The following is a 24,017-nucleotide window of genomic DNA, read 5'->3' as shown; positions in this document are numbered from 1 at the left end:
CAATTTTTGCAATGGTAGTAGTGTACAAAAAGGGTTGGAAAATTAAAGACTCCTACTATAACTTTTCATATCTTCACGAAGACCATGCATTTGAAAATATACCTCTCTCACGCTCACGGTTGAGAAAGGCATTCTAATTATGGAGGGCAGCGAGTGCAGAGCTGTGAAATAGGGTAAGGGTGCTAGAGAATGTTAGGATCCTGTGAAATTCCCTCTCCCATATTCTCACACTGTAGTCAGAACTGCCACAGCTACTCAACAGTTGACCGTTAGTCTAATTTGACCTTGAACAGATGTTATTCTCTAATTCCGTTTATGGCTTAGACTGTGTATTTTATAGCTTTTGTTAACCCCACAGCCTCTGACAGAAAGTTGGATATACAAAGAGCAAAATGCTCGTAACTAAATAAAATGTCAACAAAACACAATTGATTGGAGGTCGTTATTGTGACTTTAGAGACCACGGTAGAGGCCTCGGCCTGTTGTTTAAAACAATACCGGCTGCCTTTTGGGGGGAGTTGTGATAGTTATGAAGTTTTGCAGGTATTTTGTAATCCATTTCTCCCACCTCCTCCCTCCGTGTGCTTCTAAATATACCAGTGAGAAGTGTTCATTTTACCTTTAACATGAATTACAATTAATTTAATTTGAGAACTTTTTATTACTGTCATGAGGCTGTCTGATACAACTTCAGTTCTTCGGGCTACAGTAAATCCAGAGTCAATGTCCCATACGGGTAGCTAATATAGGTAACAAAATGAAGTCCAAACCTTTTTAATAGTATGACATTATTGCTTCCTAGTAGCCTACTTTTATCCTTTGTAATAAAGAAGTCGCATGTTTTGAGGGTTTTTTGTTGTTGCTGTTGTTAGGCATGTAATTGTGTATGCAAGAGCAAGTTGCAAATACAGAATAAAATATAATAAATAGAGGCAGTTTTGCATTTTTAGTGTGGCCTTGTCAAGCTAGAGTTTAGGCTGAGTCGGAAACACAGTGTGGACCATGCGAACATTCTGTCTCGATCAGCTTTTCTTGTGCCACTGGCCCATTTTGCGGAAGTCGGCACTGCCTCTTGACCCCTCCTCCAGGATACGCCTGGGTGGCTGGGGAAATATTTCAAGCGAAAGCAGGCCCTTTGAACTTTCAGTAGTGCTAGCAACATGTCAGCATTATTAGTCAGTATTTGTTTTGATGTTAAGCACTAGGTTAACAAATTAATCCCTTGCTTTCTAACAGTTCATTGTAATCTTCCTGATAGATGTGTTGTAAGCATAAATTCTTTCTTTCTCCCAGGGCAAAAAATAGTGTCAGTACAAAATAATTCTATATATTAAAAACTTATTTGGAGCATGACTACACTATTTCACTATTTGAGTTTCCATCTGTATTTGCTTATTTTGTTTCCTTGTCATGCTTACCAGTGGCTCTCAGCTTCTATTTGTGGTGAAACATACCAGACATTTTGCGTTGAAGAGGCATCTTGTGCAGTTGGAAAGACAAGGAGAGGAAAAGGAGAAATCTTCACTTAGGGCTTAACTTGTGCCAAGTGCTTATTCTCTTGTGTGAAACTTCCCCCTTCTTGTTTTTTTGTACCTTAACATGCTTATCATTATTTATTTATTTAATTTTTTGGTTGACTATTGGACAGTTTATATTAAGAAAAAAATTACATACAGTATTTGGATGGTCTACTCTCAAAATGCTCAATTACCTTGAAAAGACACATTGGAGCCCTGGCTGGTGTAGCTCAGTGGATTGAGCGCGGGCTGCAAACCAGGCATCCCAGGTTCGATTCCCAGTCAGGGTGCATGCCTGGGTTGCAGGCCATGGCCCCCAGCAACCGCATATTGATACCTCTCTCTCTCTCTCTCTCTCTCTCTCTCTCTCTCTCCCCCTCCCTTCCCTCTCTGAAAATAAATAAATAAAATCTTAAAAAAAAGAAAAGACACATTGGGAGGGAAAAATGAGTTTCTCTAGATTCCCTCAGGTGATGTCCTTAGTGGATATGGGAGTCCGGATGGATTTATGTTGTGTCAGTGAGAAGCGAAAGAGACAACAGAAATATGTAAGTGTAAAGTAAGGGGGGCATCAGCGAGAGTACCCAGTCAGAAACAGAAAGTATCTTGTGTCGGTGCTTTATAAAAATTGATGGTGAAATGCCTGTTGTTATCCACAGATCCCAGTCAATATATCGTTGTCTATGATCAGTCTTGATGCCTTTATATTTGTAGCAGATACATGCCATTCTATCTTTGTAAATAGATTGACTTTAACACATTAAATGGAAACATGTGTCAAGATATATACATAGACATCCACTCAATATTTATACTGGGTTAGATCAGGTGACTGGAGGAGGCTTTGGGGTTTGCTATGTTAGAGCATATGGGCAAGTTGTAGGCTTGAAGAGACGTATGGTGTTTTCAGTTTCATTCTAATTATAGAATCTTATCTACATCAGTAAAAGTTTATATTTAACTTTATAGGAACTGTATGCAGCGAGCACAATAACAGTATGAACCCGTGTGCCTGTAAAACATAAATTAGATTTTGATAAAAAGTAAATTGATTCTTGATAAAGTTCTGAATGTTAATGGGACAAAAATTCCCAGCTGCCTCTACCCATTTTCTGTTCTTGCAGTAACTTTTTCAGTGATATAGGCTGACTTTTTTTGGCACCCACATATAGCAAATAACTGTGAAACATTTCAAACCTCCAAGTGACACTAAAACTGTGAAGTATGAAATGGAAGTGCCAGAGCGTGCGAGACGCATTGCACAGCGCTGCTCTGTAATTCAGTGTGTGCATGCACGGGAAATGACAACGCCATTGCAAGATGCAACATGATGAATGCTATGAAAAGTCATAAACAACACAATCTTCATTTGCAAACACTCCCTAATGCCTTAGAGTTATTGTCTTCTATGTTTAGCAACCCTGCCCAGTAACTGTGCCCTTCTCACCCCGTGAAATCTGCTGTGAGAAATAAAATGATAAATGAATATCCTCTGTGCTATGTTAAGGTTACTAAATGGTTCTGATAAAGGGCTCTGGTAGTTCAGGATCCCCCATGAATGCTTTCACTCCCTCCCCCAATACATGAGTATAATTAGTTTGACATTATTTTGTATGGATATCTGTCACCCACTTCCGATTACTGCTCCCTTCCTAGGTTTCCTCAAGTAATGTTCTAGCTTGGGTCAACTGAGTCCTTTGAGTCCTTAAAATCTGACTCAGGGCCTCAGTTAGTGTGTCCGTGTGTGTATACTTGCTTCTGAGATTCAGGGTCTCCCGGCATCTCGCTTTTGGGAAGCATGGTCAGAGGGATTAGGGATGATAACCAAATGTCCTTGATTCCCTGGAAAACACACAATGGGAAGGAAGGAAGAATTCCTCTAGGGTCCTTCAGGTGGATACAGGAGTCCTGCCAGGTCAAGTGAATGTTGATGCATTTATAATTTGTCTTAATGAAGAACAAAAAAGACGATAAAAATGTTAATGACAACAGCAAGTTCCCTATTTCCCGAGCGCTTAGAAACAGCACTTTATATGTAGTTAGTTTATGACTTATTTAACACATTGCAATATGATTTACAAGGCTCAGAACCATCATTTCCCAATTTTAGGAATGGGTAAACCAAAGTTCACAGAGGCCAAGTGGCTTACTGAAGGTCAGAGCGAACTCGGGCTGCTGACCCAAACTCACTCGCTACTCACCTGAAGTGTATCACATTCTCTAGTGTGATGCATTTCCTAAAGGAATGAGTTTTTAGTGAGCTGTTTTTGAAACCCCTAGTCCCAAGAGATATTGCAACAGAATGGTTAGTTTTAGAGGGTGTAGTAGCTACCCAGCTGTGAGCCAAAGGAGAATAGCACTCAGGTGTTAACTGAGGCCATAACCAGTGGTAGGTCTTCCTTCCAAGGGATGAGGGAGCATGGGGAATGACAAGTGTAGCAGCGTGGTGACTGGAAGCAGGTAGACTTAAGGAGCTGCTGCAAAGGCAATGAATCTGAGACATCAGGAGTTGCCCAGAGAAGAGGCTGAGAACTCAAAACTGCTTAAGTTTGGAGAGCAGCTTTAAGGAGCAAAATTAGTTGCTGGACCAAATAAGACTCAAACATCTGGAAGTCAGCTCTTTACGCACCTCCATGGGGGTCATCTGTGAAGGAAAGGAGTATGTAAGCCCTGCTTATGTTAAATTTTATGTATTTGCAAATCTATGTAGCTATGTATCTATCCACCCATCCATCTATTCATCCATCCATCCATGCATACATACATACATCCACCCATCCACTCACTCATCCATCCATCCATCCACCCATCCATAGACATCTATCTATTCTGACAAGAAACATGAGGTTCCTGGATCAGAGACAGACTTTTAATTACTGACATAGCATCTTACTTCAGTTTTCCCCGTGACTCAGTTCCCTGTGGGGCCATTCAACAATGGCAGATGTTGCCCACATGTACAGAGGTGTTAGTGCAACAGAAGAGGGAGTCTGAAATTATAAATCTTGGAGCTTATTTAGGACATTTGACACATTTTCCTGTTCCTCCTCCGGAGGTAATGTGGGCGGAGAGAGTTAGGGAGGAAGAAAAAGAAGGAGGAAGAGGAGGAGATGGGAATGAGGGAGAGGGAGGACAAATGCTTCAGGAAGACAAGCAAACCCATTCTGGGAAGAGGAGGTGAAATGAAGGCCCCTGTGTCTATTACTCTTTGGGACTAAATCTCTCATGAGGTCTCTCTCTTTAACTTCTATGGCTGGTTTGCCATTCAAACATCCTTAATTGATGTGCTAAGATTAGTTGCTCAGAAAGCCCTGACTGTGTAGAAATGTGAAAATATTCATGGAGAATTATTTTCTAGGACCTGTTTTTAATTTTGTTTAAGGGAAAAATTAAGATCGGCTGACTAGGGATACACACCAGTATTTTACACCAGTATTTTTCCATTAGGTGGACCAAGGCCCAGTGAACCCACGCAAAGGCTCAAATTTGCAAGAGCAATTGAAACGTAACCACATCTTCTGAGTTTTGATTTGGTTTGTTATGCAGCATTATTCTGGCAAATTTTATGATATATTTTAGTGATAGATAATGAGTTTCTGGTTTGAATGGGTGGCTAATAATGATGTCATCTAGTGACACGAGAAAGACAATAAAGAACAGTTTTTGGAGGAGAAAAATTAGGAGTTCCATTAAATATATTTGAGATACTTATTAACATGCATGTTCACATGTAAGACAACTGTACATGAGTCTGAAATTTTGAGTGCAGCTGTGGGCTGGAGAATAAAATTTTACAGTAGATATAATTTATCCAAGGAACTGAATGAAATCTCCCAAAGAACAAGGGACATTGATGTAAACAGAAGGACTTAAGGTAGAAGCCTAAGGCATGCCATTCTTTAGGAGTCAGCAAAGGAGACTGGGTAGCCTGCTTTGTATTGGAGGAAAAGCAGGAGAAAGTGTTGTCACATAGTGCCTTTCCAGGAGAGTCGCCATTGTAACTGAGCATTGCTGAAGGCACGACAAAAAGCAGAAAGTGGGCACGACTCCGTAAAAGTCATTGTGTCCTTGACAAGAGCAAGGACTGCACAAGCTGGACTGGGAGAGGATGGAAGAGTAAATGGGGCGAGGAGGCGCGAACTGTTTGCAGATGGCCAGTTTCAACATTTTCCTATAAAGTGAAGAGGCTGAGTAGTAGCAAGGGAACTTTTTTTTCCTTTGCTGTGAAGTGTTAGGTATGATGGTGACTGCATTACGCGATCATTAAAAAGTTAAAACCTTTTATTTGAGTGTGGGCCTTCTTTTCCCACTCCACTTGACATATGTTTCAGATCTTTGCCACTCTCTTGGAGACCCTTGTCCAAGGTCTGTCACCTTCTCTCAGTACCTGACCTCACCTCCTACTTCATGGAGAAAATAAAGTTGTTCTCGATGACCTTACTGGGAACTTATCAAAAGCCACATGATCTACTTTCCTCTTTTGGAAGAAAATGCCTCTTTTCTCTAGATCATGGCTACATTTTATCCCAATCTTTCCCTTCTCTGCCAGGAACCTATCTTACTTGTTACATGTTGTTTGCTTTTTTCCTCCCTATATTTTCAGCTTCCCTCTTTCTATACTATATAAGAATTCTAAGGGTTTTCCATCTTAAAACATACTGATACCAAAACATTTTGTTCTCAAACATATGTCCTGGTGGTGACCATCTCATCTCTCTTCTTCCCTTTACACCACACCTCTTGAAAAGGGAGAATGCATTTTTTAAAAAAAATTTTCCAAGTCTTTTTTTTTAGATTTTATTTATTTATTTTTAGGGAGGGAGAGAGAGAGAGAGAAACATCAATGTGCGGTTGCTGGGGGTCATGGCCTGCAACCCAGGCATGTACCCTGACTGAGAATTGAACCTGCAACACTTTGGTTCATAGCCCAAGCTCAATCCACTGAGCTACGCCAGCCAGGACAAGAGAATGCATTTTTTATGTCCAAACACTTTATTCCTTCAAACCAGTGAAATTTTGCCTTCATCTCCATCTTCCCATTATGTTTTCCAGCAATAATCTCTCCATTAGAAAAGCTAAAGGGTACCTTTCATTCCTTGTCTTAAATTTGAGATAGTGGAAATAAATTTTCATAGCACTACAATTGAAATTACTCCATTATTTGTGTAATTATGTTGTCATTTGGTTAATTTTATTTCCCAGAGTACAGCCTTCACAGCCCCCAGGTTATTTCTCATATGCCTGGTGCCTAGCAGACTCCCATCACATTACAGGCATTCAGTAAATATTTGTTGAATAAGTGATTGAATAAGTGGATGATGGATAAAAATGCAATCCTTGTCCTGAAGAGACCACGAAAGAGTTCACAGTCTAGTGAGGAATTGGCATCCCATATTAACACATATGTGCTGGAAATTCCAACCTAGAAAATCATGCGACATCCACCCAGCCCACACTAGAATGTGAAATGTCAGTAAATTGCAATCTGTCATTCTCAACTAATTAATCTGTCTATAAATTTGAAATACTAAGTTTTAATTTTGCTATAATTACTTCCTATGAAATTAAGTGCAATTTAAATAGCAGGTTTTAAAAGGGGGGAAAGGCGAGAAAAGTATTTTATAAGCTCTTCAGTATACAAAACCTAAAAATCTAATTTTTGACAGCAAAGGGTCTGGATTTAGTCCATGTGAGGCACTTTCGTAGTGTTATTAAGTATCTGTGTATAAGAGAACTTGAAGCTCATTAGGCCCAACAATTTTTATGGTATAAAATCCCCCCTATAATGTTCTCCAGAAAGTTCTTCTCAAATTTCTGCCAAAAGACACCTATAATAGGGAATACACTCCATTTTATGGTATCCATTTTCTGAATTATTAAAACTCTAAATTCTACTTAGTGTAATATCCTCTAGGTCCTAAGTGAAATAAGTCAGACAGAGAAAGACAAATACCATATGGCTTCACGTACATGTGGAATCTATAAAAACAAAACAAACAAAACAAAACAAAAGCAGGCTGATAGAAAAGGAGAGAGAACTGAAGGTCACCACAGGGGAGGGGGGAGAGGACGGGTGAAAAAGGCGAAGGTGAATGTGGTCAATAATATTGAGATAAGTTTGTACAGTGACAGGTGGTTATTAGTGTGATGATCACATTGTAAAGTATATGACTGTCAAATCGCTATGTTGTACATTTGAAACTAATATAATATTATATGCCAACTATATTTTAAAAACCCTCTAAATTCTAGAAAACTAGTCCTTATAACTTAACTCAGTCCAGTTTACCTATTGCCTTTAACCTCCTGAGTTTGAGCTTTATTTTTTTTTTCCAAAAGGAGAACATAAAAGGATTTTTGTTAGGGATGGTTGGGGCAGAGAAGGGGGTCAGTTGAAGGAGGAATGGCAAACCTCTAGTAAGTTGTGATATTAACAATTTTGTGTAGCTGAATAAGAAGAGTTAAATATTTTATTTGTTGATTTGTATAAAAATGCTTGATGAATGTATTGGATATTATGATGAGTAATGTGAATTATTTCAATGTTTAGACCAAAGAGTGTGTCCTGAGTTGAGTCTAGAAATGTGCCTGGCTAACAAAATGGGAGAAAGTATTGAAGGCATTTCTTCATTCCACACATTTTTATAGAGCACCTGAAAATCCACAATGGAAGAAGGGAAGAAGAACAACAAAAGATTTAGGACAGAGCCCAGCTTCTGTGGCTGGCAGTTTCTGCACATGTCTGGTGGCCAATGGCCTTTCATTTTCATTGCATGGGCAACACCCAGAATTAACAGTCATGCAACATGCAAGGTGGGGAATCAGTGCAGAGACTCCTCAAACTTGAGTGTCCCCCAAAGGGGATGGCATCCATGAAAGGCTAAACCAGGAAAATAAAAAGTCTTGCTTTGTAAGAAGGAAATAGCAAAGAAATTTGAATGTCTCAGCTTTGGCTCTGAGAGAAGTTTCCACATATAATTTATTGAATCAGAATAGATATTATACTGGAATCTCAAAAATCCCTAAGTGAGAAATTTGTTTAATGTTATTACGAGTTGAAACTTTTCTCAACTGCCTGGAGGAAAAATAAATTATTTCTTGAGGAATGGATCTTAATCCCAGCTTGCAAATAATTTCCATTCCTATGAAATATGAGTTTACAATTTTTAAATATCAGAAAGAAATTGGCCACTGGGAGTGAGAGACCTAGCCCTTCAGCTTCCCCAAAATGAAATTAGGTTTACAAAGACCATAGACATTAGAATTTTCTGATATAGAATAGAAATAAGTATGTTTAATATGTTTAAAAAGTAAAGTATAAAAATGAACTAGAGACTATAAAAATGTTCGGGAAGATTTGATGAAGAACCAAAGGAACTTCTAGAAATAAATATATAATAATTTAAATAAGACATTTAGTAAGTTTTAAATATGAATTTAATGAAGCTGAAGATAGAAATATCAAACTAAAGAAAGTATCCTAAGAAATTTATAAAATAAGCACAAAGACAGGGAAAATATCAAAGCCTAAGAGCTCTGGAGAGCATACTGAGAATTTTTAACATGCATCTGAACAGAATTTTCTGATTAGGAAATACTAGAGAATAGAGAGCAAGGTAATTTTAATTAAAATGTAGATTTATTGATTTTGGGGAGAGAGAGAAGGGAGAGAGAAACATTGACATAAGAGAAACATTAATCAGTTGTCTTCAGCATGCGCCCCAGTTGAGAACTAAATGCATAACCTAGGAATATACCCTGACTGAGAATTGAACCGGCAACCTTTTGGTCTATTGGACAATGCTCCAACAAACTGAGCCTCACCAGCCAGGAGAAATGAGGTGATTTTAGAAGAGATAGTGACCACTGCCTCTTAGAGACCTGCAGATCTGGAACAGAGAAAGGACAAAGTGAGCCTGGAACAGTTATTGTGGCAGAAAGGAAGGTGTGCTCAAAAGCCAATGGAGATATGACAAAACGGCACAGGGGTGACTGGCCAGTTTTAGCAGTATGAGCATCAAAAAGAACAAAGTCGGAAGTAGATTATAACACACTGAGTAAAATCATGTGCTATATCCTACATCTCCCCTCTCTAGGAGTTAGCGTCACTATTTTCACTAAGTAGATATTACTTAAGTAAAGAAACAAACAAATATGTATATTGGACGTCACTGTGATTAAGGATGCCTGCTCCAAGGCTGGCCTGCCTGGGTTTGAATATTGACTCTTTCTACTGGCTAGCTATATAACTCAGGAAAGTCAACTTCTATTTTTTTTTTTGCTCAAGTGTCCTCATCTGTAAAATGGAGATAAAACTAGTACCTAACTGATGGGGTGGTTATGAGAAATAAAATAGGATAATCTATATATAGCAATTAGCACACTTAGCTTGTAGCAAATCTTTTCAAATGTCTCTGTTTTTAAGACTCAAACTTATGAATTCTTTCTGTAATTCACCTGAATATATTTCTCAATCTATCATGTGTCTTTACATAAAGTGTGTCTTTTGAGCACTATAGTTACCCTTCAAAGTAAGCAAGGCAGAAATTGCCTGCTTTCCCTGATGAGGTACCTGAGGCTCCATGAGTCTGGGGGCAACAGAACAGAGTGATGAAGGGTGAACCTACTGTCAGAAGGATACAGGTTCATTTCTTGGCTCTGCACTTTTTGACTTACAATATCATGGGTAATCTGCTTTCCTCGTGTATGAAAGGGAGTAGCCACAGAACTGTACCAAACAAACAAAGAGCCTTGAGTCATAAGTGTAGCATAATGCATAGGGAATGCTAACTAATACCCCTGGTATTTTACAGCGTCAACAAATGTTAACATTCTGTTCTTCATTTCTCCAAAATTTCAATATTCCGTGTTAGATGTTTTCAATGTAATTTGCATAATCTGGTCAACTGTGCTTTTCTGTCTGTTAGCGTTGAGACACCACTAGTTTGTAAATAATTCTAAAACAGAGGGTTTTGTCCCATTTTTAATATATCTTTGATAGATCTGAGCTAGTAGCTAGAAGGTACTTAACTGTATGACAATACTCTGTTGTAATATTTCAAACTATATGTTAGTCCCATTGCCAGTACAAATTAAAAAGCAATAGGTATTTTAAAAATATTTGTGTGATTTTCACTTTGGAGTCTAAGAACTAGTTTTTTATTTTTTTAAGCAGAAACTGCCTTTTCTGGACTTCAGTCTTCTGATCAAATGGATGAGGCTTCTTGGAGCCCTCAGTGTTCCTATTTATATTAACTAATGATTGACGAATTATTTTAAAATAGCAGGCTCGCCGGTAAACACTGAGCCTTCTGATGATTGCGAGGATAATAATGCTGATATGTGTAAACGAGGCCATTTGTATCCATTGGGATGTGCTGTGCTGTTGCCGACGTTTCTCGGGGAGCTCTCTCCTCCTTGATCGATGTAGTTCATTTACTCCATACTTTCAGTGCTAAATTTTAGTAATTGCAAAACATCTGAGGAGCATGGGGTGAAAAAAACACGCTCAAATGTGTTTTTAGAGTGCCTCTGTGTTAGTAATTTTTTTGAAAAATATTGTAGTACCTGTTATTAAAAAATCTGTGATTTGCAATTTAATTTAAAAAATGCCCTTATAACGTGAAAACTAATAGTATACAATTAAAGCTTTTTTTTTAAAATTCCAGAACAAGTGAAGCTGTGTAAAATAGTGACTAATATTGAATCAGTGGGTAAGCAAATGGAGAAGGAAAAGCAGCGGTATCATGGGAAGTCCAGGTAATGTGCGCTAGGCTAATCTATAGGAAATTACCTTCCTTCCATTCTGCCAGTATTTCATGACCAGTTCTTGTGGTTCTCAAGTCTATTAACACCCCATGCATGAGGCTAATTTATCCTTCTGCTTGAGTCCCTCAGAGCAATATCAATTATCAAAATTTTAGTTTTCAGTTCAATTAACTTTTGAACTGGAGGATGTGTGAGTAGTTAAGCAAACCATCTGGGTTTTACAGTGCATAAGCGCCAATCCAATTTGTGGCTTTCTTGAGAAAAATGCCATATTTTATGATAATATTACATAAGTTTGGGATTTTAATAACTCATCTGCAGCAATTATGGAGCAGAGTTAAGTTATAATTTTTCTTTTTTAATTTAATAATTCAAAGTTACTCTCTTTCTAACAGAAGGTGAGGCCAATCTTACAAAGCACAGTTAGGAGGCAGACATTTTGAGCATTCTGCTTTCCGAAGATGGGGGGGATGGGTCAGTTACTTTGCCGAATTATTCCACTAAATGCCATCATCCTCTTCGAGATAATTTTATAATTCATTGTATGACCATCGGCCCTAAAGCTACAGGCAGACCCTCTCAAAGCCCTGTGGCACATTTTGTAACAATACATATACTTGTAGAATATAAATACTACCCTGTTAAAGTGTTGTTTATTTTGGGCCCTCATTTTACATCAATTCATTATTATGGTCATAAATTTGAGGTAATTGGCACAATTATAAATAAGAGAAATTTGAGAAAATGTTGCCATGGCTACACAGAATGTCATTGATCTTCCAATATTTACTCTACAAAAATGTGCTTAACACCAGAAGATTCTTGCTCAGAAGTATCCATCTTCTTGGCTTAAGTGTAATAACATACTCAAGTTTGGAAGAGTGGAATACATGTAGAGCTTTAATACTGAGGGTCTGGTTTTTTCCATGATAAGATATTAATTGTGAAAAAAAAAAAAAGAAATGATTGTATTGGGAAGTTACTGGTTTATAAAAGTTTCCTTTCTGCCTTTACTTATTTTAACCCAAGGTCCAGATTGATTTAGCAGAGTGGTAGCTGTTAAAAGAGTAGTTAATAGAGCAATTTAACCAAATAGTTTAGAATTTCCAATGAGATTTTAATAACTAGAAACATTAACTAATTTGAAAACCTGCAGTTTTCAGTATATTTAGATCGGGCCAGTAATCCAAGGAAGAATAATAATGACTTAGGGACAAGAAGACATATATTACTTATTTTTTTTACTTATTAATAATCTGATCATGTTCAATATTTACCAAATATTTTTTTCTGCAACTGCCAGAAGATAAAGGTCTCTCTACACCCTTGTGTCCCATTTTTTTTAAAAAATGACAGTATGTCTTGCTTAATGAGGAAGAGCAACACCCTTTGACAGGCTGGGGCACATAAAACCTGAACTTGAATCCAGCCGGGCTGCCTTGTCTTCATAGCTAGCTCATGGCAGTGGCTGGTTTCCCACCTTAGCAGTTAGCTTCCTTTTATTAATATTAGCAGTGTGCTGAGAACACAGAAGAAAAGGCAAATAATTGTTTTAGGACAAGATGATTCAGGCTTTTAAAAACCCTGTGTTTAATGAGACGAATAAAATGTTATCACACTGAAGTTTTTATTGAAATCTACTATACCACATGATCTAGAAAAGAAAACTTGGCAATGAGGATATAAGCCACAGTCAGGAAGTCAGGTGGGATTGTAACAGTGCAGAGATAGGACCTAGGATTGGTTAGCATCGATTGCTCAGCTTTTTGTGAGACTCAGAAGGTGTCTGTTCAAGATAAATAGACTCCTATGAGAGAAGTTGTACAGAGACTACTTACAATTCCCCTGAAGGTGCTCATTTTTACTAATTTTTAATGTGGCATGACATTTTTAGGTAAGCCATAAAAATATTGATCCATGAAAGGAATTTCTTTGGATACTAAATGAAGAAATAGGATAGAATCATATAAATATTTTCTTTCTTTTTTTTGGAAAATAACTTCTTTTTATTAATCATTGAAGCAAGCACTTGTATAGTTATTAAGAAATGTAAGCCATGCACCTTTTTTTAAAACAACCCATTTATATACATAATTAAAGAAATATTTAGTTACATTATATTAGTGAGGGAAAAAGCATTCTCAAAACAAAATATGTTAACATTATTTAATATAATTCCTGTCAAAATTATAAGCTTATATACTGTGAATATTCATGTTGAGTCACCAAAATGTGACCTGTGAATACTTTTTCCCAAATATGTCTGTGTTTGACTTGCAGAGGAAAAACAAAATTGAATATTTCTGCTTTTCAAATTTAAGCTCAAGGAAGTGAAATTCTTTGATGTACCTTTGAATTTTAACTTCAAAGATTAATGATCATACCTTAACATACTCTTTTTATTACAATAATGATAAATGGGAATTCATGATAAATATTGATTTTCCATCGAGGAAATTCATTTATCATTCACTCATTTATTAGAACAGATTTTTTTTAGTTGATATTTGGCACATTGGGAGGTATGAAGACTGCACTTCTCTAAATATATTCTATAATTCTGACAGATGGAATTATATTTCCTCCCCTAGTTTTGTGATCAGTGGGAGTTTCCTATGTGTTACACAGCAATTTGTATTTATATTATTCTGATCAGTTTAATAACAGATGAAGATGGGTCATTTCACCTTAATGTTTGTAAAACATTTTGCTTAAGTAGATATATTGTGGTCTACTTCTATTAAAACCTTTCATTAATAGGGAGTCATTTTTAAAAATGCAATTAATAGTTATAATTTTGAGATTTACATAATATTTAACCACGGATCAGATAGAAGAAAGCAAAGCAAACTGACTGGTTAGTTTATGTTCACCCAGTTCTTGCTAGCATACAAATAATTTCTAGAATTTCAGATGGAGTTGTGCAAAACTGCCTGAATAATTATTAAGCATCCCATATTTTCCCATGACAATATGACTTAATTATATTTGGGACACCTCAGTTCTTTGGCTACCTGAGTGGGCATGACCATATGAATGACAACTACACTCATGGATTTTATGTCAGTCATTTATTTACTATTTATTGAGTGCCTACTATGGGCCTAATGTGAAACTCTGTACAGGATGATTACACTCTCTTCCCTCACAGAACCTACACTTTGATGGGCAGAATGTATTAAAATCCTAAAAATTTCTTTAATATAACATGTGAGTTAGTAATTTCATTTCTAGGCATTTATAACAAGGAAATAATTGGACAGGCACACAAATATAAATACTCAGAAACTTTTATCTGTGTGTGTAAATAACAAAAATGGAAATAACTCCAATGTCCAGCAAAAGAAGGTTCATAAATAAACCATCAGTATGTTAAATCCATACAATGGAATGGTATGTAATGGGCCAAAATAACAATGTGCATCTTTGTACATTTACAAAGAAAGATTCTCATGCTATAAAGTGTAAGAGTAAGCTGAAAAAGTGTTTATACATAAACATAGAAAAGGTATGGAATGTATTGCACATTTTAATCATGACAAATGGTGTCAGTATAAAGTAACAATAAGAAGCTTAGCTCTTGAAGTCCTACGCACTGCCTGGATTCAAATCCTGGCTCCACCCATTTCTAGCTGAGATAATCTGAACTGTATACACTTAACCCACATACATCTTAGTTCTTCATTTATAAAATGGGTATAATGATAGTAAATACCCAGAGGTTTCTTATGAGGATTAAATGTAATAGTGCTTGGCTGATAAGAAGAATTTAAGGATTTGCAATTACTGCTAAAATATTAGAGAGATGAATTAAGGGCAATTTTAATTTTCTTCCTTTTGCTTATTTACATTTTCTAAAGTTTCTACATAGTATCTTTGATTCCACTGACTTGGTTGAAGCTCTCCACTTCGTGAGAGGAAAATATGTTGCTTAAAATCTTTTGCAAAATAGAGAAAAAATAGATAAAATGCATGTTTTTCTAATTTTTGTTAGATTTTTTTTTTGTTCAGAAAGTAAATGTTAGCCCTGGCTGGCGTAGCTCAGTGGATTGAGCACGGGCTGGGAACCAAAGTGTCCCAGGTTCGATTCCCAGTCAGGGTACATTCCTGGGTTGCAGGCCATAACCCCCAGCAACCGCACATTGATGTTTCTCTCTCTCTCTCTCCCTCCCTTCCTTCTCTCTCTAAAAATAAATAAATAAAATATTTTTAAAAAAAGAAAGTAAATGTTACTAATTGTTATCCATGTTCAGAGCCATCAGAATTTGGTATTATTTTGTCTTCATTGAATAATGAATATTTATCAAGGGCCCACGATGTGCCCTTGACTGAAGGGTGCTGAGGGTGCAACTCGTGTGGTCTTGGTTGACAGGAGACAAGTAGTTTTCTCTCGAAGATTAGTGTCTAATCCTATAGCATTAGCCTTGAAAGTTTGTATTTCAAAATAGGACTATTAAGTCACTCGGAGCTCTAACTTTATATTTTTTGAAACAGAATGCTGGATTCCTATGCCGTACCCATCACCAAGTTTGGCTTGCATGCACAATACATGACCTCCCCTCTCATGGGGCTTCTGAAAGGACATGGTAAGTCTCATTGTGTGAGTGTTGCTAGCAGTGATTCATTCAAAATGTGGTGTGAAACACCTAGTATTGAGGCAGTCATTTTGTTTTTATTCTATTGCAAATACTGTGCCAAAAAGATTTCAGAAACAAATACTAACAATTTTTTTAGCTCCCTTTTTGAACTTGAGACATAGGACTTTTTTTGATGTACATAAATTTTGAAAGTGTTTAGGAAGTTAGAAGGATAAATTTTTGTAATTTTATGATGCAGACACCGGCCCACTGTGTCCCTGTCATTATGGATGAAATGAGACATTCACATGGACTACCAAGTCTGGTGGAGGAAAAGGGACAGCGTAGCTTTTCTCTCAAGGGGAGCAAAAGCCTTGGCCCTTGCCATGACCGGCCTTTATTTCTTTTCAGGGCACATTACAAGAAGGTCCTCATTTACTATGCACAGGCTCACTTTAGGTGGTCACCTTTTACAGAAAACAAAGGAGCCAATGCTGCTAATCACATCACAGAAAAGGGATATTTGCAAGTGAAAAGGCAAAAGTGGTTGAACTGGTTACACTTATCCTTGGAAGGTTTAGCATGGATTTTAGGAAGTTACTTTGCAATAAATGTCCTCAGTTCAGGGTGAGAGAGTTTTTTTTTTTTTTTTTTTTAGCAAGGTCAAGACTCAAAGCAGCCTAGGCACATTGCAGGCCTGGTTCCCCACGGGAGAACCTATCTGTGGGCGTGGGTCCTGTGCATCTCTGAATGGGAGCTGGGCCCATGCCACGCAGAATGGTCTCCTACAATTTTAAAAGTTTTCTCAATAGTTGAGTTATTGTTACTTTTAAAACTTCATAATTCTTCAAAAGAAAATATAGATGATTCTCTAAAGTCCCTTAAGTATGACTGAGAAACTCTTTGGAACATGGTAACCTACTTGAAGACCTAGGAGGCTATTGAGTCAAATAAATTATTTTGTACTTTGCCCTCTTTTTAACTTATTACTCATGCTCTTGAGCTTCAGGCTATCATTAAGAGGAAGAGCTTCTTGTGCACTTTGATTAATTTTGGAAGACATTTCTGAAAATTTGTAGAATAAACTCCTCCTTAGATTCTCACGTCACTCTTGCATACAATTTCCTTGATCCAGCTACAATTTTACAGCCTTCATTTGTTTGAATTATTATAGAAGGAATTCCAGCATCAAGTGGAAGCTCAGAAAACACATTTTCATGAACCCAACCAATTTCCCCTCAAACTATTAGTCTTTGTTAATACAATGTCAGGATCTTAAACAAATATAATTGGTGGTTTAAAATATTTTCTTTTTAGGCTTCATCAGATACTCTGAGCCCTAGGGTAGTGGAATAAAGCGTGAGTCTCAGCTGAGTCTAGAAGTGATTATGCATGTGAAGGAGTAAATGCTGTCAGCAGTTCATCATAAGGCACAGGTCCAATAAATGAAATCAGTTTAGTAGATAATAATCTTGAAATCTGATAGCCCTAAAACTGAGGTTTATAGCTCTTAACTACCCCGTAAGTAAAAGTTCTACTAATTCTCTGACATTCAGAGTTTATTCAGGGTCATCCTGAGGGTTGGTTGGAACCCCCACTTACACGTGCTGTCCACCTCAGATAAATTGCCTGTGTCTTTCCCTTGTGGAGAAGCTCCTTAGCTCATTGAAAGGTTCAGGAGTTCTCATGGCTTTAATCTGAATGTAGACATTTTTTTTAAGCCTTCTTTTTTCCATATACCCAGAGCTTACTATATGGGCACTTGACCACTGTTGGTTTAATGCTAAAGAAAAGATAGAAGACCTTCTAAAACAGGTGTTAAGAGAATCCCAGTTATAAGCTACAGGTCACTGTGAAATTGTGAGGGGAAGGCTGGCAGAATGGGCAGTCTCCTGCATGACATGTTTTGAGATTTGCTAATCGTTCTACCCATGCAAAATTTTTCTGCTGAAATATCAGAAATGTTTACTAATAGAACCATAACTTCATGGAAACTCAAGACTCCCTGTGCTTGTCACAGTGATAAGTAACTGGCACCGATGAGGCACTAATAAATAATTTGTTAAATGAATGAATGAATTATTGAATGTTAATTAAAAGAAGAAGCCACCTAATGGAATATACTTCTCTACATATCTGTGTGTCTGTTTCTGCTTAGTAGGCCAAAACACGGTAACTGCTAAAATAAAAAAGAATTTGGGAATGTCAAATATGATAATAACAGTAATGAATTAATAACAGTAATAACATGCAAAAAATAGGACCAGCTGCTATTTTTCAGTTCTTGTTCACTGATTATTTGTAGACTGTAGAGATACCATTAAAACAAGAAAAATGTTATGCAGTTTACTTTATATGCTTTAAAACCAAATTGTTGGGAAGATTATCAGTTGTATGATATAAGTCTCTCAGTACTCACCTAACCTCTTGGGGAGCTGGAAGGTTGAACACAATGAAAGTTTAAAAATTGCAATAAAAATCATTATTTCCATGTGGTATAGGGTAGCCATTCTTCTTTCAAATGATTTTTTTTAATAGAATAAGAGAGGGAATTTCATCACTGCTTTGTTGTATGTGAGGTTTTTGTTTTATTTTGTCTTGTTTTTAGCCAAACCTCTTCTTTTATAATTGGAGCTTTGTTTTGGGAAGGGCAGAAACACAGCCTGTGGCCAGCAACGTGTTCCGTGTGAGCTATTGGTAAAGTGCAACACGTGTGGGTTTTCTTTCGAGTAACCTGGGTGTGGTCTTGGCTTTGTGTCTCGGGTGAAAAAAAATGAATACTTTTTACATGCTCGTTAATGTTTTAGTTCATTTTAAGGTATAGTTTAAAAATGTGCACAATGAAGATTATTCTCCAAATCATTATTATAACTCTGTTTCAATTAGTAAGTTACAGCTTTACTGAATTTCTGAAACCGTCACTGAGGCCTATTTAATAATAGAATGTAGCTTAAATTGTGAGAGAATGTAGATCTTGTGGTTTTCTCTCAGGCGTGTGGTAATTTACTAGGCTCTTAAATGAAAATTGCCCAGTTCTTTTTTAGAATAAGTAAAGTATTCTTGTTTAAGGAAATAGGAAAGGAAATTAGAATATAGTAATAAAGACAAAGTCATTATTTCTATTCGTTTGACTTATATATCATTATATATAGTATATAATATGTAATATACAGTATATGACATATGATATATAATGTATATACACATACACAAGGTCTGTCCACAAGTTTTCCAGCCTTGCAATAGGAAAAATAAAGACATTTATTGAAGAAGATACAAGATGCAAGAAACATTGTACACAGGACAAGGATGCCTCAGTCTCCTCCAAAGTAGGCACCTTGGGACCTCACACAGTTCTCCCAGTCGCCATCAGCTGTTCAATCATATTGTCCTGAATCTCATTGGAAGTCTGAAATTTCTTCCCTTTCAAAGGTGATTTTAGTTTTGGGATAAGCCAGAAGTCGCAGGGTGCCAAATCTGGACTGTAGGGGGACTGAGTCCCCTGGGTGATTTGATATTTTGCCAAAAACTCTGCATGAGATGTGATGCATGAGTGGGCATTTTGTCCTGATAAAGCTGCCAATCACCAGTTGCCCATGGCTGCGGCCTTTTGATCATCTGAATAGTTTCTGTGGAGGAATGTTCAAGCTTAACACAAAATTTGACACAGATTCATTGCTTTGCTTGCTCAATCATATAGGGTGCAATGGGTACACACTACAAATGCTCACTCAGTGGTGTCTACTGCCCCCACTGACTAGTACAGTGAAGTCATTATTGCACATGCATGTGCATTCCAGTCCACTCCTTGGTTGCCAGGTTACATTGAAGATGCATAAACAGTTGTTGTTATATTAACAATGGCTAGACTTTTTCTGGACAGACCTTATAAATATATGTATCTTATACTCCTTGAAGCCTTGTCTTTTTTTACTCCTCACCTGAGGATATATTTATTGATTTTAGAGAGACAGTGAGAGTAACAGAGAGAGAGAGAGAGAGATAAATTGGTTGCCTCCCAAACTTGCCTTGACTGGGGATTGAACTCACAGCCTAAGTATGTGCCCTGATCAAATCCACGACATTTTTTGGTATACAGGATGAGGCTCCAACCAACTTAGCTACCTCGCCAGGGCATGTTGTCTTTTATTATTATTTTGTTAGATTTTATTTATTTATTTGTAGAGAGAGGAGAAGGGAGGGAGAAAGAGAGGGAAAGAAACATTGTTTTTAAAGAGAAGCATCAGTTGGTTGCCTCTTGCACGTACCCCAACTGGGATCAAACCTACAACCCAGGCTTATGCCTGGACCATGAATTGGACCGTGAATGGAACCCATGAGTCGTCATTTTGCAGAACTACACCCAGCCAACTGAGCCACACCTGTCAGGGTGCGCCTTGTCTTTTAAAGCGGTATAGCACAGTGATTAACAGTGAAGGCACTGGAGTTCTCTGATGAGGTTAAAATGTTGGCCCTGGCAGTTTCTAGCTGGGAAACCTCATCCAAGTTACTTAACCACACTGTGATTCACTAGTTAAATAGGGAATAATAACAATACCAACCTAAAAGTGTTTCGATAATGCCTGTAAAGTATGTAACATATATCTTGGTGTTGAATACAATTGATTATTAGCTATAATTCCCTAGATATAAACCATAAAGCATAATAGGTTTGGAAATCTGGTGTTGGAGATCTAGCTTAGACCCTGTCCTAAACAGTATATTACCAGCAGCACAAGACACATCTCACTGTAACACAGACAGACTGTAACAGCACTGAGCTCAGGAAGTGCAGCTTATTGTTTTTGTGTAAACACAATCACTGTGGCTTTTCCTGGATTCGGCTATTTTGCCATTGGTACAGTAAGCATTGCGTTCTAGACCTTGAATCTGCCTGGTTACCTTTCTATTTCAATAAATTTGGTAAGACACTCAAACTTCTATTACTTAAGTGCCCCTTCTGCCAGTAATTTGAAAGTTTTCTCCCATCTTTATGGTTCTAAGGGAATAGGTTGCATGGCAGAAATGCTTTAACAGACTTTTTCAAAAGTAATGTCTGGGGCAAAGGGAGACATGTCAAAGGAGCCCACATTGCTCTGGCTGAGAACCGTTTGGCCTGGTACAAATCCCTTCAATTTCCTGGGCTTTACTTTCATCATTTGTAATCCTCAAGCAGAAAGTGAAACTGCCCTCAGCAAAAGGGATGAAGAGGTTAGAAAATTTTCCTTGTCCTGCATGGCTTCTCCGCAGATATGAAAACCTCTCTTACGTGGTTGTTGACAGGAGACAAGAGGATGAGCCCCCAGACTCTGGTCTTCCAGGTCACCTCTTATCACCAAAAGCCCACTCCCTATATAATTCTCTGTGTCTTTTTTTTCCCTGACCTCATTCCTCGCCACTTCCATTCCCAAATTCCGTTTACTGTTCTCCCTGAACCCAGTAACTAGCAAAAGTCCTAAATCCTTAATCTCTTCTAAGGGTTCTCTTCACCTTTCTGGCCTGACTGGAATCTGAGCGCTGTTCCCAGCTCTGAGGACATTGCTTCTTCTGCTGCTGCTGTCTGAAACGATGATGGTCTTTTCTCCCATGTCCCGTACCCCCGGGACTAGAGATGGGGTCGGTGTGGGGGTGGCTTCCTTATTTTTCATGCTGTTTCCAGACTATTCTCCTTCCTCTTCCTCAAAACTCCCAGCTTTGAATCTCATGTATCAAATGACATTCTTCATCACCTCTCCTTCTTGGTATCTATTGATGTGTATCCATTCTCTCGTATCTTAAAAAATTTAGCTCCTAGGTCCTTGTAACTTTCTCTAGCCATAGTCTTAACATGATTTTGTGATTTTGGGATCCCTATAAAGAAGTTCCCTCCTTTATTGGCATCTAAATTCCTGGATCTTTTTTTCCTCCAATGATTTTTGCCTTCCATCATACTATATGCATTCTCTGATAGTTGTGGCCCAGAGATCTTTAAAATATTTTTAAAAATCTTACTCTGAAGAGCACCACCTTTAAACCAGGGTGCCTCTGAGCTCCAACAATTATTTTTTTAACTCCCATCGGGAGCCTTGGAGCTCCCAATGTTCACAGGAGCCTTGGAGATCAATTTTTGGATTTCTTCTCTAACTATACTCATTCCCTCAGCAATTGTATCCAACCATGGCTTTAAATGCCATTCAGATTTTGACAACTTCAAATTCATGTCTCCTGCTTGGTTATTCTCCTGAACTTCAGCTCGCTTTCAACTGCTTAATCAGCATTCCTGCCTGGGTTTTTAATAAGCACTTCAACCCTAATGAGTCCAATCAGGAACTTTTTACTTGTTCTCTGCCTAGAAAGCTCTTTCCCTTAGATGTCACAGGCAACATTTCCAGGCTTTTCCCAAATGCCTCCTTATCAGTGAGGATGTGACCTCCCTGACCAGCATAGATAGTAGCCGCCACACCTCCCAGCCCCATTTACCTCCGCTGCTTTATTAGGGTCTCTTTATTTGTCCTCAGGACATATTGCCTATTCTACTTCTTTGGTTTAGTCAGCTTCCCCCTGCTGGAATGTAATCTCCATGAATTCCTATCATTTTAACTAATTTTTTTTTTCACTACAGGATCCAGACTCATTCTTGGCACATAGGAAGTGCTTATAATATTTTGCTGGATGAATGAACATACTGCTATTTTATTTTCTAAAAGAGTGGTACCAACTTTCATATTTATTTTTCTATTCAATAAGGAAAGTGATCTAATTTGTTAGAATAAATATTTTTACCCGTGGCACTCAAATATACTATTTTCCTTTGGAATAAAAACTACAGCTGAAAAAAAATACAGCTGTGCGTGCCTGTGTGTGTGTGTGTGTGTGTGTGTGTGTGTGGTTTTCTGAAAACATAGTGAACAACTACACAAGGAAAGATTTCGTGGTTGCAGAGCACCTAAAAAAGCTATTTAAATATTAAAGATAATTTTAAAAACCTGGCTTAGCTGGCAAGAAATCATAAAAATAATAAAACCAGAAAATGTAAGGAAGCCTGATTCTGTAGGGGTTTCATGTTCTTTATAGTAGATTGTTTTTAGAGCTCAGATCTATTCCTGGGGGCCTAAAACTTTCCTAGTTAAGGAGAAAAAAACAGAGAAACTTGGCATCAGTTATCTTTCTCTTCCTATCTGTCTCTCTACTCACCATGTAGACAGTATGCATATATTTACCATGAAGCTTCAGGTATTCAGAATTAGATTAATAGATATCCTTGTTTCGTGATGTGTAACTATCACTGTCCATGAATTGCCCCCTTTTATTTTATGTTTTGTATTATTTCATATTATGGTGAACATAAACAATTTCTTCTTTTTCCTGTTGTGTGGAATAATTTGTGTAATATTGTGCTAATATTTTTCTTAAATGTTGGGCACAAGTCACAAGTGAAGCCAGGTGGCCTGAGATTTCTTTATATGAAATTTTAAATTCACAGATTAAATGTGTTAATAGAATTAGGACTGATGAAACTATTTTTTATCTTCTATTAGTTTTACTAAGTTATGATGGTAGGGCTATGTGTACATTGTAAAAAATACCACCATTTGGTTGTCCGCAATAATGTTTGTACTGATGTCTCCTTTGTAATACTTAACACTGATTATTTAGGCCCTCCCGCTCTTCTTCCCTCCCTCTTTTTTGTATTTTTTGATCAGTCTTGCTAGAGGTCTGTCAACTTTCTTTTTTTCTTTTCTTTTCTTTTTAAGGCAGTTTTGTCTTTCCTCTATAGCACATTGCTTTCTATTTTATGAATTTCTAATAGTCATTATATTGTCCTGTTTTTCATGTCAGGCAGCTCTGACTGAGCGCTTCTTTTGAGGCCCTCATATTTGTTGCTTGGTTTTTATTTCAGCATTTATCATAACAATGAACATTTTCTAAATGTTGTTATATATGGTATTATTATCTAATTAATGTGTTGCAATTGTCTCTCTATAAACTGGATGAGTTTTTTGATGAGAGCAGCTTCCAGTAGATTGCTAGACATATGAGATCTCAAAAAATACTTTATAAATAGCTTTTGTTTTCCTGAGAAGACAACTTAAAATAAACAAAACTTACCATTAGATTCATACTGTATTGAGATCACTACCAAATTTTTAGGTTTCCTTGTTTGCTATTATAAAAG

General features: G+C 37.3%; 1 protein-coding gene across 1 annotated transcript in view; it reads left to right on the top strand.

The window, feature by feature from the left end:
* Nucleotides 1-24,017, top strand: part of IQCM (IQ motif containing M) — a 235,414-nt gene that overhangs the window by 23,857 nt on the left and 187,540 nt on the right. Inside the window, exons 4-5 of the mRNA XM_036034456.1 lie at nucleotides 11,186-11,276; nucleotides 15,780-15,920. Coding sequence (XP_035890349.1) covers nucleotides 11,186-11,276; nucleotides 15,780-15,920 — 232 coding nt within the window. The remainder of the gene's footprint in view (nucleotides 1-11,185; nucleotides 11,277-15,779; nucleotides 15,921-24,017) is intronic.

This window comes from Phyllostomus discolor, chromosome 8 (assembly GCF_004126475.2).
Source record: "Phyllostomus discolor isolate MPI-MPIP mPhyDis1 chromosome 8, mPhyDis1.pri.v3, whole genome shotgun sequence".
Lineage (NCBI taxonomy): Eukaryota > Metazoa > Chordata > Mammalia > Chiroptera > Phyllostomidae > Phyllostomus > Phyllostomus discolor.
This window is presented reverse-complemented; position numbering and strand designations above follow the sequence as displayed.